This window comes from Malus domestica, chromosome 05 (assembly GCF_042453785.1).
Source record: "Malus domestica chromosome 05, GDT2T_hap1".
Lineage (NCBI taxonomy): Eukaryota > Viridiplantae > Streptophyta > Magnoliopsida > Rosales > Rosaceae > Malus > Malus domestica.
Genome location: NC_091665.1, coordinates 14,019,822 through 14,037,503, shown reverse-complemented (window position 1 = coordinate 14,037,503; position 17,682 = coordinate 14,019,822). Strand labels below are relative to the sequence as shown.

At 38.8% G+C, this 17,682-nt stretch overlaps 1 protein-coding gene across 1 annotated transcript; it reads right to left on the bottom strand.

The window, feature by feature from the left end:
• Positions 1-4,192: 4,192 nt before the first annotated feature.
• LOC139196075 (uncharacterized) lies at positions 4,193-16,163 on the bottom strand. The gene is made up of 3 exons (XM_070821738.1): positions 13,492-16,163; positions 5,119-5,326; positions 4,193-5,065 (listed from the first exon to the last, which is right to left on the bottom strand). The coding sequence occupies exons 1-3, from the start codon at positions 16,101-16,103 to the stop codon at positions 4,193-4,195; spliced, it is 3,693 nt and encodes a 1,230-aa protein (XP_070677839.1). The 5' UTR covers positions 16,104-16,163.
• Positions 16,164-17,682: the final 1,519 nt, after the last annotated feature.

Genomic DNA, 17,682 nt, shown 5'->3' with positions numbered 1-17,682 from the left:
AGTATGTGCTTGTGTAAAGATGACTCAAATTTGTGGGGATAACAATCTTTAACATGTCATGTGCATTGGAAATCCCTGAGGCAATTGTTGGAAGGTTTAGGTTTTGTTTTGGTTAGTTTGTTTCATTTTGTTTTCTTTCTTTTGTTTGTTTTGCTCGAGGACTAGCAAAAGCTAAGTGTGGGGGAATTTGATAGGAGCATATTTATGCGCCTTAGTTAGCTAGTTCTTATGCATCTTTGTTATGTTTTCTTCGTTAAAGTAGTCTTTTAAGCTACTTTCTTGTGTTTTCAGGTTTAGCGGACGTATTACATGAAATGATGCAGTTTGGAGCTTTTGGAGCAGAAAGTGAGCTTGAAGTAAAAAGGACATGCTTGGAACGCAAGGTTGGGATGAAATTGAAGAGTTGAAGATTTGAGGTTTCCTACTTGAAGTAGGAAAGCTAAGCCTAAAAGTTTCCATTTTGGGTTGATCTTTCCTAAATCGGAATTGGCAACCAAAGTTTCTAAAGTTGGAAGTTTCTATTCTTGGAGGTTTCCATTTTCGTGAGTTTCTATTCTCGGTTTTGGGCTTTTGGATGACCCATCCTTAACTCTTGGACCTATGCCGTACCTAAACCCTAACCCTAGCCCATTGTTTCAGCCGCACCTAGGCCTTGTTCACATGCAAAAATCTGATTGGAAATCCCTAAGCCTATGCCGCACCTTTCCATCCAAAAAGCCCTATTTTACAAACCTTAACCCTAGCCCATTGTTCTAATCTGAATTGCTAGGGTTTTTAAGTGCCTATATATATATATTTCTACACCCTAGCCGCACATCTTCTTCCCTCTCCATAAAAATCAGAAAACCATATCCCTTTCCCCACCTTGCCGCAGCCACCATCACCCAAATCCCTTCCTTGCCGCAGCCATTCATCCATTCCAGCCACCATCCTCCACCTTTAGACACCATTCCACACCTCCATAACTCTTTCCCACACCTTGCCGCACCACCCTACCATCCTAACTCCATTCTAAAAAACCAAAAACACATCCAGAAACTCCATTCACGCCAGAACCTGTCCCTCACCTTTGCCGAGCCCAACCTTCACCCAACTCCATATTTTCTGACCCCAAACCTTCCTAGCCGTGCCCTACACCTATCCTAGATAGTTTTCCACCATTCTCCCTCATCCAAAACCATCCAAAAACCCCCTAACCCTCACTGCCGCAGCAAGGAGAAGAAGAAAGAGGAGCTTTCTGTGCAGAATTCAAAGTGGACTTCCTTGGCATTTTAGGTGTAATCTTTCTTATGTCTTCGATGTTTCAATTCAATAAACTTTGTGTTGTGAGTATGAGGAACTAAACCCCCTTAGTTGGGGGGTGATTCGAAACCATGTACATGCTTGCAATTTGATTCGATTACATTCAGTTGTTATTTCATAAGTTGTGGATTCAATTCGTTCATCTATTTGATTGATACTTATTTATGTATGTTGATTGAGAGTGCACGCTTAGTTTTCATGCATGAATATGATGCTAGATTATGAGGGAGTTTCACCTAATAGTTATAATCTTATAATCACAAGTAGTGAAGATCGCTTGAAAACGATCGCGTTGAATGAATTCTTAGCATAAGTTTCATGCAATTCATAGTAACAAATGCTTCGTCAATGCTTATGTTTTTCATAGAACGTAATGATTCTTGCTTGTATCTCTATTATGCAATTCATGTAGGGAACTTGTAGGGAATGTTTTGAGTTGTCGTATGCAATCATCCAACTTGATAAATTCTGGAAAAACTGAGGGTTAATTAGTGCAATTCACGGTTAACTTGGGGCGTTGAGTATTCATAGTTTATCGGAAGAACAACTGAAAATCGTTTTGTTTGCAAGTGTGACATGTGTGGAGAAGAACCTCCTAACTAGCCTTTTATCCATTCTTTTCACCAAAATCGTTTTTACAATCTGTGTTAATTAAAGTTTCTGTTTTGTTTTCAATTTCTGTCCAAAACTATTCCCCCTTTAATTTGAAGTCTTAGATTAGTTAGAAAGTGTTTTGATTTGTGTTTCTAGGTGTTTTGATTCAAGTTTTCAACCAATTTCGTCCAGATTAGTGTAAGTGCTCAAAACTGCACAGAAAGTGGTTTTTAGGCAGTTTTGAGTCTTCTAGTTGCTGTTTTGGTTTTTAGGTTTGTTTAAGTGTTTTAACTTTTAGTTTTGCATTCTTTGAGTCTAGTTTAGTGTTTTTAACTTTGTTTTTTAGTGTTTAAGTCAGTTTCCAAGCGTTTAGCAATCCCTCCTAATCCCCGGTCTAGAACGATCCCTACTTACATCTTTGCTACAATTTGACAAAAAGAGGGTTTAATTTGAGTGCTAGTTAATTTTCACATCACAACACAATGATGATGATTCGGTTTGTAATTACATGGCTGTTAAAGAGAGTGATTAACATGGATGAAAGTTTGATTTACTCTTTGTTATGCTTAGTTGTGGTTATAACTTATGAATTCACATGCAATCATAAAAGAAAAAAATTAGTTTTTGTAACATGCTTGAAGGAAGAAACTCAAACTAACGCTACAACCTTGTAAGACTTGAGCCTAAACGTTTATTTGGAGAGTTAAATTCTGTGCATTCTTTGTTTTCTAAGTCGTTGCATGATCTCATTAGTTCTAGGCTTTTGTTTTGTGTCCTAGAATGCTTAGAAACTCTTCATAATTGCTGAAACTTTTAGGGACAATTAGGAAAAATCAAACCAAAGTAGGAAACCTTGGCTTAACTTTCCTACTTCAAGTAGGAATCCTTGTTGGAGTAGGAATCCTTGTTCTTCTAGGAATCCTCATGTGATTAGGAATCCATCTTCAATTAGGAATCCTTCGTTGATTAGGAATCCTTCGTCGATTAGGAATCCTCCTTCATGTAAGCACTTTCCTACTTCAACTAGGAAACCTTGTTCAAGTAGGAATCATCATCTTCAAGTCTTCAAATTCGTCCAAACCTTGGCTCCAATTATGTGATAATCATTCCAAGCCCAATTTTGCTCCAAAAAGCTCCCAAATGCATCTTCTTGCATCCTTTGGCCTTAAAACCTGAAAACACATAAAACTAGCTTAAAAGACTACTTTAACTAAGAAAACACCATGGAAATGCATAAGAACTAGCTAACTAAGGCGCATAAATATGCTCCTATCAACTCTCCAAATAAACGTTTAGGCTCAAGTCTCACAAGGTTGTAAGCGTTAGTTTGAGTTCCTTCCTTCAAGCATGTTACAAAAACTAATTTTTTTTTTTTTGTTTATGATTGCATGTGAATTCATAAGCTATAACCACAACCAAGCATAAGCAAAGAGTAATTCACACTTTCATCATGTTAATAACTTTCTTTAACAGCCATTCAATTACAAACCGAATCCTCATCATTGTGTTTGAAGGTACTCTAGACACAAACACACAAAAACGACTCAAAACACTCTTTTTAGGCTTTTCAAAACACTTTTTTTCAAATTTTTATGTGATTTTCGGAGTTTTATGTCAACACACACTAAAACACACCAAAACTGCTTAAAAACACTTAAAAACAGCAAGGAACAAGTCTATAAGTAATGGGTGATAAAATCCCACGAATTTGCATAAAAAACACTTAGTTACCCCCCCACACTTAAATCAAACATTGTCCTCAATGTTTAAGCATAAAATCACACCAAATAAAAGTAAACACATAAACAGCAACTAAACAAATAAACTGGCAGATTAGAAAGAATCAACAAAGAGAAGGGTTTTAGGAACGCAAATCTGGAATTGGAGTGATTCCTAAGTCTTCCTTTGTTGAATGCATGGGTTGCCTCCCACGTAGCGCTTGCTTTAACGTCTTGCAGCCGGACGATACTTCTCTTTAAGCTCCCATAGGTCCCATAGCATGGAATTGATCCTTGAACGGAAGGTGATACTTGAAGTGATCCGGCAATGGTTTAAATTCGAGAGTGGGTTCCTGAATTATTAACAACATGTAAGTATAAAACGTAATGGAAATTGGAGAAGGTGACTTACTTGCTTTGTCCGACAAGAACTTAATGACAAACACCACTTCTTTGAAAGTTTTAGGGACTTTGAATTTGGCCAGATTTACTACGATGGTTGTGATTTGTCCCGTGTCATCAAATTCAACTTCTTTGGGGATGGTTGTCTCAAGTACATGCTCTTTGATGAATTCTAGTTACTCCCCAGCCACTTTCTTCTCTTGAATCCTTCTTCTTGGTGTACAATTCTCTTCAGGGATTTCAACACAATCTGGAACTTGTTTTGGTGTACCAAGAATTGGGATATCACTTTGCACCTTGGGAAGGGCTTCCACGATGTCTTTTTCACTCTCTTCTTCCTTGGGAATAAAAAACCTACGAGGAAAAGGGACATTTGGTGGAATGGGGAAAGAAAGAATTGAATTTGTAACCAACTTACCTGAGTTGGACGGCATAGGGACTCTAGGAGGCTGCGGCAAGGGTTGTTCTACCCTTGCCGTGGGTGTGTCTTCTTCCTCCTCCTCAATTAGTAGATGTTCGTCCTCCTCTTGGCTTTGTTTGGACGCCCTTGGTTCAGCGCCGACCTCCATGGCACTTCCCAAAGTGATGGCTTTAGTAATTTCAAAATCTTCCATTGAACTTACAATGTTTGCGTTGGAGAATTCACTTTGTTCTTGAATTTGTGCCATGAACTCCACAATCTGCCCAACGTGCTTCTCTAATTCATCCATCTTGTTGGCTTGATTTTCTCCTTCATGTGTCAAAGAGGTGAGTAATTGAACAATTTGGTCATTATCCATTGACGTACCTGAATTTGTTTGGGAAGATTGTGGTGGTACATATGGCCACTGATAGAACTCCTCAGATGGCTGCGAGCATTCTTCTTGTTGTGAGCCCTGCGTCAAAGAGGTTAGTACATCAAGAATTTCATCATAACTCATGGGCATACTTGAATTCGATTGGATTTGTTGTGGGGGAGGTGGTGGTGGCTGCAAAGGCGTGGTGTAAAACTCCTCATATGGCTGCCAATATGCATCTTGTTGAGCCTCCTTGGCTTGATTTTGTGAGCCCTGCACCAAAGAATTTAATTCGTTAAGAATTTGATTATAATCTATTGACGAACCTGAGTTTGATTGACCATAGTGCATAGGTCTTGAATAGAACTCCTCATATGGCTGCCAATATCCTTCGTGTTGAGCTTGTTGAGATTCCCACCACATAGAAGTTGAATGATCACTCCAATCTCTTTGTGGACATTGATTGGCTTGATATCCTTGCCCATAAGACGCACCAAATGTAGGGACACTTTGCATTGTGGTCCTTTCGGCATACTGCGACAATTGAGAAGTAAGATTTGCCAATTGAGCTTCAATGCTACCAAAATCCATGTCCTACTTCTCTAGTACCTAAAATCAAAGAAACAAAACTATATCAAATATCAAAAGTAAATAAAACAAAGCAAAACAAAATCAGTAACTAAGATAGAAAACAAACGAAAATAAAAATAAAAAGAAACAACGAGGGATTAGCAAAATTGCTAATCCCCGGCAACGGCGCCAAAATTTGTTGCGTAAAATAACTAAACACACAAATTAAACCCTCTTGTTGACAATTGTAGTATGGATAAGTAGGGATCGTTCTTACACCGGGGATTAGGAGGGATTGCTAAAACACTCTAAACTGACTCAAATATGTAAAACTAGGTTTAAAACACTCAACTAGACTCAAAGAATGCAAAACTAAACTCTAAAACACTAAAACAAATCAAAAGACTCAAAACAGCACCAAAAACACTCAAAACTGCCTTAAAACACTTTCTAGGCAGTTTTGGGACTCTAATGCAAACTTGGACGAATTTTGGTTTTCTAATGACCTAAAACACTTAAAAACATAATCTAAGACAAGTTCTAACTAATATAACTCAAAGAAATAAAGTGGGGTTGATTTTGGACGAATTTAAATTAAATGGCAGATTGTAAAGAGAACAGTAGACAAAATTGTGATGAATTAATGAATGATGGAAGAGCTAAGGGGTTCTTCTCCACACATGAAATATATGCAACGTAAATCAATTTCCAGTTATCAATTCAATAAGTTGTGAACCTCGACACTCCAAGTTAATTAGGTCTGCTTAAATTAACCTTCAGATTTCCCTAGAATCATTGAATTGGATGAATATGCATCGCAAACAAATTATTCCTAACAAGTTCTCTATATGAACAGCATGATAAAGACACAAGTTAGAATCATTACGTTCTTTGGAAATCATAAGCATCGACAAGGCATTTGTAACTATGAAAAGCATGATACTCTTGCCAGGAATCTACTTAACACGATCGTGACTAGCGACCTTCACTACTTGCGAATATAAATTCATAACGATTAGGTGAAACAAACTTATATCCTAGCACCAAATTCAAGCATGCAAATTAAGCGTGCACTCTCAATCAACATACAAGAATAAGTTCTAAATCAAACGGTTAAGCAAATTGTATTCACGACTTATGCAACGATAACTGAAAGTAATCAACTTATTTCACATATATAATCATGGTTTTGAATACACCCTTAGCCAAAACGAATTTAGCCAATCATACTCAAAGCAAAACAAAGATTACATGAATTAGACATTGAAATATAAGATAGAATACACCTAAAATTGTTCAACAACTCAGAATGAAGAGCCAAACAATTGAGTGAATCTGTCCCCTTTCCTTGCTTGCGGCAGATTGGATGTTGGTGGTTTCTTGGGTAATTGAATGATGTAGAATGGATGGAAGACGTATGGAAGTGTTTAGGGTTGATGGGTGGTGCGGCTAGGGTGGTTTTGTGGCAGAAATTTGGGTGAATGGTGGTAGAATGGGGCTGTTGAAGATGGAGTTCAGTTTCTGGCGTGAATGGTGAGTTTCTGGATGAATGGGGATGTTTGTGGCTGCACAAACATGTTTATTTAAAGGGATTAGGAAATTAAAAACCCTAGGCTAATTAGGTAAACAGAAATTTAAGTCAAAGGCTTCTAAAAATAGGAAATCAAATCAGGAATTAAAGAAAATTAGGCAAGGGAAATTCGGCTAGGGTTTAAAACACAAAAGGAAAGTGTTTTAAAGCTTAGAATTAGGAAATAATCCTCTCCCTTGCACGGCAAGGAAGAGGAAATACCAAGGGGGGTGCGGCAAGGGTTCAAAAGGTGCAAGAGATGTGTATTTGATGTCCTAGAATGCTTAGGAAGTCTTCATAATTGCTGGAACTTTTAGGGATATTTAGGAAAAATCAAACCAAAGTAGGAAACTTTGGCTTAACTTTCCTATTTCAAGTAGGAATCCTTGTTGGAGTAGGAATCCTTGTTCTTCTAGGAATCCTCATGTGATTAAGAATCCATCTTCCATTAGGAATCCTTCTTGGAGTAGGAATCCTTCGTCGATTAGGAATCCTTCTTCGATTAGGAATCCTTCTTCAATTAGGAATCCTTCGTTGATTAGGAATCCTAATTTCCTCAAGTCTTCAATTCATCCATTCCTTTTGCTCCAAAAGGCTCCAAATTACATCATTTTGCACACTTCGGCTTTGGAATCTGAAAACACACAAAAGTAACTTTAAACACTAAAATAGCTAACGAAACATAACATAAATGCACGAGAACAAGCCAATTAAGTCGCATAAATATGCTCCTGTCATGGGCCAAATGGCAGAATTTTTGGGGCAAATTCGTGAGAATGGTAAGTTACCAAGCACTACGGTAGTCAATCCTAAGGGTGGGTTCGAATCTGCAAAAGCTATCACCCTAAGAAGTGGAAAAGAAGTAGGAAGCAAAGCACATGAATCTGCCCAAAACAAGGAGGAGGAGCCATCACACCCCACGGCAAGGGTGGTACCACCTATGCCGCAGCGACCTAAGCCCTCCCATCCGTCCACCTCAGGTAATGTTGTTCCAAATGTTGTGAATTCAAACACTAATCTGCCCAATGTTCCTTTCCCTCGCAGATTTGCACAATCAAAGACGGAAGAGAGCGAAAAAGACATTTTGGATACCTTCCGGAAAGTTCAAGTTAACATACCTCTCTTGGATGCAATCAAGCAAATCCCGAAGTACGCCAAGTTTTTGAAGAAGCTTTGTACAACAAGGAAACGGATTCGGGAGAAGGAGGTGGTACACGTAAGTGAGAATGTATCTGCATTGTTGCAAAGAAAGTTACCACCTAAATGCAAAGATCCAGGTAGTTTCACTATCCCTTGTGTTATTGGCAATACGAGGTTTGATCATGCTATGTTAGACTTAGGTGCATCTATAAATGTCATGCCATATTCTGTTTATGCATCTATGAATCTAGGAAAGCTTAAAAATGATGGCGTTATTATTCAATTAGCCGATCGATCTAATGCATATCCCAAGGGAGTGTTGGAAGATGTTTTGGTGCAGGTAGACCATTTGATTTTTCCTGCAAATTTCTATGTGCTTGATATGGAGGACTCAACCCACTATCCACCATCACCACTCTTACTTGGACGACCATTCATGAAAACGGCTCAAACCAAGATTGACGTGGCCAAGGGAGCAGTAACTATGGCCTTTGGTGGTGATATGATTAACTTTAAGATTCCTGAATCGATTTAGAATACTAATGATGTTCGTTCTTGTTGTGCCATTAATATAATTAAACACATAGGGACAGAATGTTCAGCAAAGATCAAGAAGGATGTTTTTCGAACTACCACCGAGAAGGAACTTGGAGTAGAGCACAAGGAGTGCACGGCTACAACCTTGGAAGCACCACAAGTAGCCATGAGTAACCCTTGTGTATCCGTCCATTGTGCTACCACTTCTTTGCCGTACAAAGGTAAGCCACCTATTCCAAATTCGATTCCCATTTCAACTAATAGGTTGTTACCTCATGTGGTGCAGGTACCTAATCGAATTCAACGTCGTGGGAGAATTCGTGTTGATGTAGAAAAGCAAAACACGACAATAAGAAAGGATCATTATCCCACTCCATTCAAGGACCCAAAGCATGAAGTGGTTCGTCGTACAGATTGTAGTTGCACCCCTCCATGCCGTGGGGTGCCATAAACCTTCAATGGAGCATCGTCCGGCTGTACGACGTTAAAGAAAGCGCTACTTGGGAGGCAACCCATGCAATTCAACAAAGGAAGTCCTAGGAATCACTCCAATTCCAGATTTGTGTTCCTAAAACCCTTCACTTTGTTGCTTGTTTCTAATCTGCCCAGTTTTGTTATTTACTTGCTGTTTGTGTGTTTCCTTTTGTTTGGTATGCTTTTATGCTTGAAACATTGAGGACAATGTTTGATTTAAGTGTGGGGGGGGTAACTAAGTGTTTTAGATGCAAATTCGTGGGATTTTATCACCCTTAACTTGGAGACTTGTTCCTTGCTGTTTTTAAGTGTTTTTGAGCAGTTTTGGTGTGTTTTGATGCAAAAATCCGAAAATCACATAAAAATTTGAAAATTTTATTTTAAAACACCCAAAAAGAGTTGTTTTTGTGTGTTTGTTTGTGTCTTAGGGTACCTTCCAACACAATGATGAGGATTCGGTTTGTAACTACATGGCTGTTAAAGAGAGTGATTAACATGGATGAAAGTTTGATTTACTCTTTGTTTATGCTTGGTTGTGGTTATAACTTATGAATTCACATGCAATCATAAAAGAAAAAAATCAGTTTTTGTAACATGCTTGAAGGAAGGAACTCAAACTAACGCTACAACCTTGTGAGACTTGAGCCTAAACGTTTATTTGGAGAGTTAAATTCTGTGCATTCTTTGTTTTCTAAGTCGTTGCATGATCTCATTATTCCTTGCTTGGTTACTATTTAGAAGGCGTTTCATCATTTAGTTCCAAATGCTAGAACTCATGCCCATTTCATTCAAAGCATGTTATTGATTTGCATAACACATATTCAAGATGAAGTTGTGTAGTGACCACCACCTTAGCCAAAAGCCGTGTACCCTACTTCATTATATGTTTAAGTTAACCCCGTTGAGCCTTGTTTAGCCTTTTCTTTGTTAACCCACATTACCCTCACCTAGCCTAGTTTAGGACCATCCATACCCTTGTTCTTGAAGCATAGTAAAGCATGATTCAAATTGAATCGCTTTTGATTAATGTATGGCAGAAAACAAGTGTGGGGGAATTTGTATGTGTGTGTTGATATGCCAAGAAAAGAAATAAGGCATGAGTGAAAATAAAAAGAAAAAAAAAAAAAAAGAAAAAAAAATTTCGTGGAAAAAGAAAGAAAGAAAAAAAAAAGAGTATGAAATAAGTGAAAATAAGTTCACATGTTTATGGTAGTTGAAGAAAGGGTCCAAAACGTTGAATATGGCCCTAAGAGTTGTATGAATCTTCCCCTTGTGTGTCTAAGTGAGTTTCTGCAATCATAAGTGATTCTAAGTCTAGATTTCATTACTTTGCTTATTATGCTTTAAGAACGTTTGTTTTCCTTACCTTTCGTTGTTAGCCAATCACCCCTAGCCCCGTTACAACCCTTAACTTCAATCTTGAGTGTTGTGCGTTTCAATATGTGGAGTTTGAAATTGGTATGAGCATATGGTGTCACTGGTTCTCGCATCTAAGTAGTAGCATTCCATCCATGAGATCATATCTAAACATGCTTCTTAACTCTAGAAATTGCGTTCTTTGTGATAAATATATGTGAGCATTCGTTTTCATATCTACATCAATCCTCTCACATATAACTAGTATAGGGTGTGTAGTTAGAAAATCTGAGTGAAAATTGAGTGCATATCTTGTAAGGAATTGAGCGAATTCTCTAAGGCATGTTACTACATTCAAAACATCGTTTTAATTGGTTAATTGTGAACTAGTAAGTGGTGACTATGATTAAGTATGTGCTCATGTGTAAAGATGGCTAAAATCTATGGGGATAACAATTTTTAACATGTCATGTGCATTGGAAATCCCTAAGACAATTGTTGGAAGGTTTAGGTTGTGTTTTAGTTGTTTTGTTTTGTTTTATTTCTTTGTTTTGCTCGAGGACTAGCAAAAGCTAAGTGTGGGGGAATTTGATAGGAGCATATTTATGCGCCTTAGTTAGCTAGTTCTTATGCATTTCCATGGTGTTTTCTTAGTTAAAGTAGTCTTTTAAGCTAGTTTTATGTGTTTTCAGGTTTTAAGGCCAAAGGATGCAAGAAGATGCATTTTGGAGCTTTTTGGAGCAAAATTGGGCTTGGAATGATTATCACATAATTGGAGCCAAGGTTTGGACGAATTTGAGGACTTGAAGATGATGATTCTTACTTGAACAAGGTTTCCTAGTTGAAGTAGGAAAGTGCTTACATGAAGAAGGATTCCTAATCAACGAAGGATTCCTAATTGAAGATGGATTCCTAATCACATGAGGATTCCTAATTGAAGATGGATTCCTAATCACATGAGGATTCCTAGAAGAACAAGGATTCCTACTTGAAATAGGAAAGTTAAGCCAAAGTTTCCTACTTTGGTTTGATTTTTCCTAAATGTCCCTAAAAGTTCCAGCAACTATGAAGACTTCCTAAGCATTCTAGGACATCAAATACACATTTCTTGCACCTTTTAAACCCTAGCCGAATTTCCCTTGCTATTTTCTTTAAGTTTCTGATCTTATTTCCTGATTCTAGGCTTTAAAACACTTTCCTTTTGTGTTTTAAACCCTAGCCGAATTTCCCTTGCTATTTCCTTTAAGTTTCTGATTTTATTTCCTAATTCTAGAATCCTTAGACTTAATTTCTGATTTCCTAATGAACCTAGGGTTTTAATTTCTGTTTTCCTTTAAATAAACCTCCTTGTTGCAGCCACAAAAAGGTCCATTCAGCCACACACTCTCCCAAATTCGTCAAAACCCATCCACAACCTCAGAAACCATTCCTCCTCCATCTCTACCGATTTCCACCACCATTCTTCATCTCCACACCTTCCACACAACACCCATACACTACCCCCAAGCCTTGCCGTGCCCCTACACCATCCATAATCCATTCTACATCACACAAACCCCCCAGAAATCATCCTCACCCAATCTGCCGCAAGGAGAAGAGAAGGAGACAGTTCATGAAAATTGTTTGGCTCTTCAATCTGAGTTGTTGAACAATTTTAGGTGTATTCTATCTTATATTTCAATGTCTACTTCTTGTAATCTTTGTTTTTCATTGAGTATGATTGGCTAAATTCGTTTTGGCTAAGGGTGTATTCGAAACCATGTTTATTTATGTGAAATAAGTTGATTACTTCCAGTTATCGTTGCATAAGTCGTGAATACAATTTGCTTAACCGTTTAATTCAAAACTTATTCTTGTATGTTGATAGAGAGTGCACGCTTGATTTGCATGCTGGAATTTGGTGCTAGAATATAAGTTTGATACACCTAATCGTTATGAATTTATATTCGCAAGTAGTGAAGATCGCTAGTCACGATCGTGTTAAGTAGATTCATGGCAGGAGTATCATGCTTTTCATAGTTACAATTGCCTTGTCGATGCTTATGATTTCCAAAGAACTTAATGATTCTAACTTGTATCTTTATCCTGCTGTTCATATAGAGAACTTGTTAGGAATAATTTGTTTGCGATGCATATTCATCCAATTCAATGATTCTAGGGAAATCTGAAAGTTAATTTAAGCGGACCTAATTAACTTGGAGTGTCGAGGTTCATAACTTATTGAATTGATAACTGGAAATCGATTACGTTGCATAAATTTCATGTGTGGAGAAGAACCCCTCAGCCATTCCATCACCCATTGATTCATCACATTTAGTTTACAATCTGTTTTAATTTACAATCTGTGCATTTAGTTCAAATTCGTCCAAACACAATTCCCCCATATTTTGTTAAGTTTGAGTCTTCATAATCTGTCCTCTTTGGTGTTTTTAAGTATTTTGAGTCATAAGTTTTGTCAAATTCGTCCAAATCTTGTCTTAGTTGCTGTTTGAGTCAATTAACTTGTTTTAATCAGTTTTGGGCAGATTTGAGTGTTTCAAATCTGTTTTGAATCTTAGTAGTCTAATTAGAGTCTTTAAGTTTAGTTTTTGTGTTTCTAAGTAGATTTGTATTAGATTAGTACCCCTAGTTAATCCCCGGTTAGAACGATCCCTACTTACATCATTACTACAATTGTCACAAATAGGGTTTAATTTGTGTGTCAAGTTAATTTTCACATCAAGTTCTAATAAAATCTGCAACCACTTTAGAATCATTAGTTCGGGTGGCTTTTGCTTCCACCCACTTCGACACATAATCAACCGCAAGCAAAATATATGTAAAACCATACGAAGAAGGAAAAGGACCCATAAAATCAATACCCCAAACATCAAAAATTTCAACATTTAGGATAGAAACCTGCGGCATTTGGTCCTTAGCACTAATACCACCCATTCGTTGGCATTTATCACATGTTAAGCAAAAAGTTTTAGCATCTTTGAAAATACTAGGCCAATAAAATCCACATTGTAACACCTTAAGGGCTGTGCGTTGTATGCCAAAGTGCCCTCCACATGCATATGTGTGACAAAAACTCAAAATTGAATGACATTCAGAATCGTGCACACAACGACGTACAATCTGATCAGGGCAAAATTTCCATAAGTACGGATCATCCCACACATAAAACCGTGCATCATGCCTAAGTTTATCACGTTGGTGCCTAGTGAACTCACTTGGAATACGTTTTGACACTAAAAAATTAACAATATCGGCATACCAAGGCGCACTAACCTTAATGGACAGCAATTGTTCATCGGGGAATGTCTCCAAAATCGGCAAAGAATCCTCATTATGCACCATTCGGCTTAGGTGGTCAGCCACCACATTTTCACTTCCCTTCTTGTCCCGAATCTCTATGTCGAACTCTTGAAGTAGCAATATCCATCGAATTAGCCGTGGCTTGGCCTCCTTTTTGGTGAGCAAGTACTTCAGAGCTGCATGATCAGTGAAAACAATTACTTTAGTTCCAATTAGATATGATCGAAATTTATCTAAAGCAAAGACAACGGCAAGAAGTTCTTTTTCCGTAGTGGAGTAGTTCAATTGTGCATCGTTCAACGTCCGGGAGGCGTAGTAAATGACATGCGGCCTCTTGTCCTTTCTTTGTCCTAAAACAGCTCCTAAAGCATAGTCGGACGCATCACACATGAGCTCGAAAGGTAGACTCCAATCCGGTGGAACAATGATGGGTGCCGTGGTCAACAACTCCTTGAGTTGGTTGAATGATGCCGTGCACTCCTTGGTGAATGCAAACGCCACTTCTTTTTGTAGGAGTCGGCAAAGAGGTTGTGCTATCTTCGAGAAATCTTTGATAAACCTACGATAAAATCCTGCATGGCCAAGAAACGAACGAACCTCTCTAACCGAAGTCGGAGAGGGTAAGTGACGTACAAGATCTATTTTCGACTTATCAACCTCAATACCCTTTTCAGAGATTATATGACCTAAAACGATACCTTGTTTAACCATAAAATGACACTTTTCCCAATTAAGTACAAGGTTAGTTTCAACACAACGTTTTAGGATCAAACTTAGATTATGCAAGCAACTATCAAACGAATCACCAAATACACTAAAATCATCCATAAACACTTCAATTATTTTCTCTACATAATCAGAAAATATACTCATCATGCATCTTTGAAATGTAGCAGGCGCATTACATAAACCAAAAGGCATGCGACGATATGCAAAGGTACCAAACGGGCATGTAAAAGTGGTTTTTTCTTGGTCCTCGGGTGAAATGACAATTTGATTATAACCAGAATAACCATCAAGAAAACAATAAAAAGCATAACCCGCTAACCTCTCAAGCATTTGGTCAATGAACAGCAATGGGAAGTGGTCCTTCCTCGTGGTGGTGTTTAGCTTCCTATAGTCAATGCACACCCTCCAACCGGTTTGAATACGTTGAGGGACAAGCTCATTCTCGGCATTAGCTACCACCGTCACTCCGGATTTCTTTGGCACGCATTGAACGGGCGAAACCCACTTACTATCCGAGATTGGATAGATAACCCCACAATCTAGAAGCTTTATGATCTCCTTTTTCACTACTTCCATCATAGGAGGGTTAAGACGGCGTTGAGCCTCTCTAGTTGGTTTGGCCCCCTCCTCAAGAAATATGTGATGCATACAAGTCATAGGGCTTATACCTTTAATATCGGCCAATGTCCAACCTAGGGCAGATTTGAACTCCTTCAAAACTCGAAGCAACTTTTCCTCCTCTTGTGCCGTGAGGGAGGAGGAAATAATAGCAGGTAGTGTTTCATTTTCTCCCAAGAAAATGTACTTCAAATGGCTTGGCAAAGGCTTGAGTTCAAGGATAGGTGCCTGAATTATGGATGGAAGCAATTTGTTAGTCGAAATGGGAATGGACTCACGGGTAGTATACTTACCATCAAGCTTAGGTGAGAACTCAAGGGCAACCACAACTTCAAGTAATTCCTCACTAGGGGGCACGGCATAAGATGACTCATGTATGCCGTGGGCATGCATGCAATCTGCCCCCTTGGTTGTAATTTCCATGCCTCGTGTAATGACTTTTTCAAGCGCATCATCATTCAAATCGTCGAGATATCCCTGCGCCAAAGAGTCAATTATATCAATAGAGAAACATGAATGGTCCTCACTAGGGTATTTAATGGAATCAGAAAGATTAAAATTAACAACTTCCCCATCGAATTCCATGGACAAAGTTCCACTATACACGTCAATCTTTGTCCGGGCCGTCTTCATGAATGGCCTTCCAAGTAGAATGGGCAGCGAAGGAGCATGGTCCGATTCATCCATTTCAAGGACATAGAAATCCGCCGGGAAAACTAAATGATTAACCTGCACAAGAACATCTTCCAAAACTCCCTTTGGATAGGCGTTAGATCTATCGGCCAATTGTATTATTACCCCATCATTTTTCAACGCTCCTAAGTTCATAGATGCATAAATGGAATATGGCATAACATTTATAGAAGCACCTAAATCAAGCATGGCAGATTCAAATCTAGTATTCCCAATGACACAAGGAATGGTAAAGCTACCTGGATCTTTGCATTTGGGAGGTAGTTTGCGTTGCAAGATGGCGGACACATTCTCACCTACCTTTACCACTTCCTTAGTCGACATCCTCTTCCTAGTGGTACACAACTCTTTCAAGAACTTAGCATACCTTGGAACTTGCTTGATTGCATCTAACAAAGGTATGTTAACTTGAACTTTCCTAAAGGTTTCAAGGATATCCTTTTCGGCCTCTTCTTTCTTCGTTTGCATGAACCTACTAGGAAAAGGCACATTTGAAGGGAAAACATTAGTATGAACTGAATTGGAAGGTCACATCCTTTTGGAGAAGTCGGCATAGGGGTGTGGAAATCTTTGAAAAGTCCTTGATGAATCGCCTATAAAATCCTGCATGTCCCAAAAACGAACGAACCTCTCTAACCGAAGTCGGAGAGGGTAAGTAGCGTACAAGATCTATTTTCGATTTATCAACCTCAATTCCCCTTGCAGAAACAATATGCCCTAAAACTATGCCTTGTTTTACCATAAAGTGACACTTTTCCCAATTTAAAACAAGGTTAGTTTCCATGCATCGTTTTAAGATTAATGTGAGATTTTCCAAGCAACCATCAAACGAATCGCCAAAGACACTAAAATCATCCATGAATACCTCAATAATCTTCTCAATAAAATCTGAAAAAATACTTACCATGCATCGTTGGAACGTGGCCGGTGCATTGCATAAACCGAATGGCATGCGGCGGTAAGCAAAAGTACCAAATGGGCACGTGAAGGTGGTCTTTTCTTGGTCTTCCGGAGCTATGACAATTTGATTGTATCCCGAATAACCGTCAAGAAAACAATAAAAAGAATGACCGGCTAACCTTTCTAACATTTGATCGATGAATGGTAGTGGAAAGTGGTCCTTCCTTGTGGTGTTGTTGAGCTTCCTATAGTCAATGCACACTCTCCAACCTGTTTGAATACGGGTTGGCACAAGCTCATCCTCGGCATTCTTCACCACAGTGACTCCGGACTTCTTTGGGACAACTTGAACCGGTGAGACCCAACGGCTATCCGAGATTGGATAGATCACTCCACAGTCGAGAAGCTTTATAATCTCCTTTTTCACGACTTCCATCATCGGAGGGTTGAGCCGGCGTTGAGCCTCTCGAGTTGGTTTAGCCCCCTCCTCTAGAAATATGCGATGCATGCATGTTGTAGGGCTAATTCCCTTAATATCGGCCAATGTCCATCCGATGGCTGTTTTGTGCTCTTTCAACACCTGAATCAACTTTTCTTCCTCTAATGCCGTGAGTGATGAAGAGACAATGATGGGCAACGTCTCTTCCTCTCCCAAGAATGCATACTTTAAATGGTTCGGCAACGGTTTAAGCTCAAGAACGGGGGCCTGAATCACAGAAGGTAACAACGTATTAGTGGTAACGGGAATTGGAATTGGGTTAGAAAGCTTACCATGATGTTTTGGCAATGATTCCAAGGCAGCCACAAGCTCGGCATGTTCATCCTTTGGTACGGCCATGTTGGATTCTGTGCCAAGTCCTTGTGCAATTGTCGTTTCGAGTGGATCGTCCTCCAACATATCAAGATAATCCTGCGCCAATTGGGTTAGAAAGCTTACCATGATGTTTTGGCAATGATTCCAAGGCAGCCACAAGCTCGGCATGTTCATCCTTTGGTACGGCCA

Excerpts from the sequence above, each read along its gene's own strand:
- LOC139196075 (XM_070821738.1), bottom strand. The coding sequence starts at position 16,103 with ATGTCGACTAAGGAAGTGGTAAAGGTAGGTGAGAATGTGTCCGCCATC. Across the intron at positions 5,327-13,491 it reads TTTTGTCACACATATGCATG|TATGCCGAAAGGACCACAAT; the intron begins TGGAGGGCACTT and ends CAATTGTCGCAG. Across the intron at positions 5,066-5,118 it reads CTATGGTCAATCAAACTCAG|GGCTCACAAAATCAAGCCAA; the intron begins GTTCGTCAATAG and ends TCTTTGGTGCAG.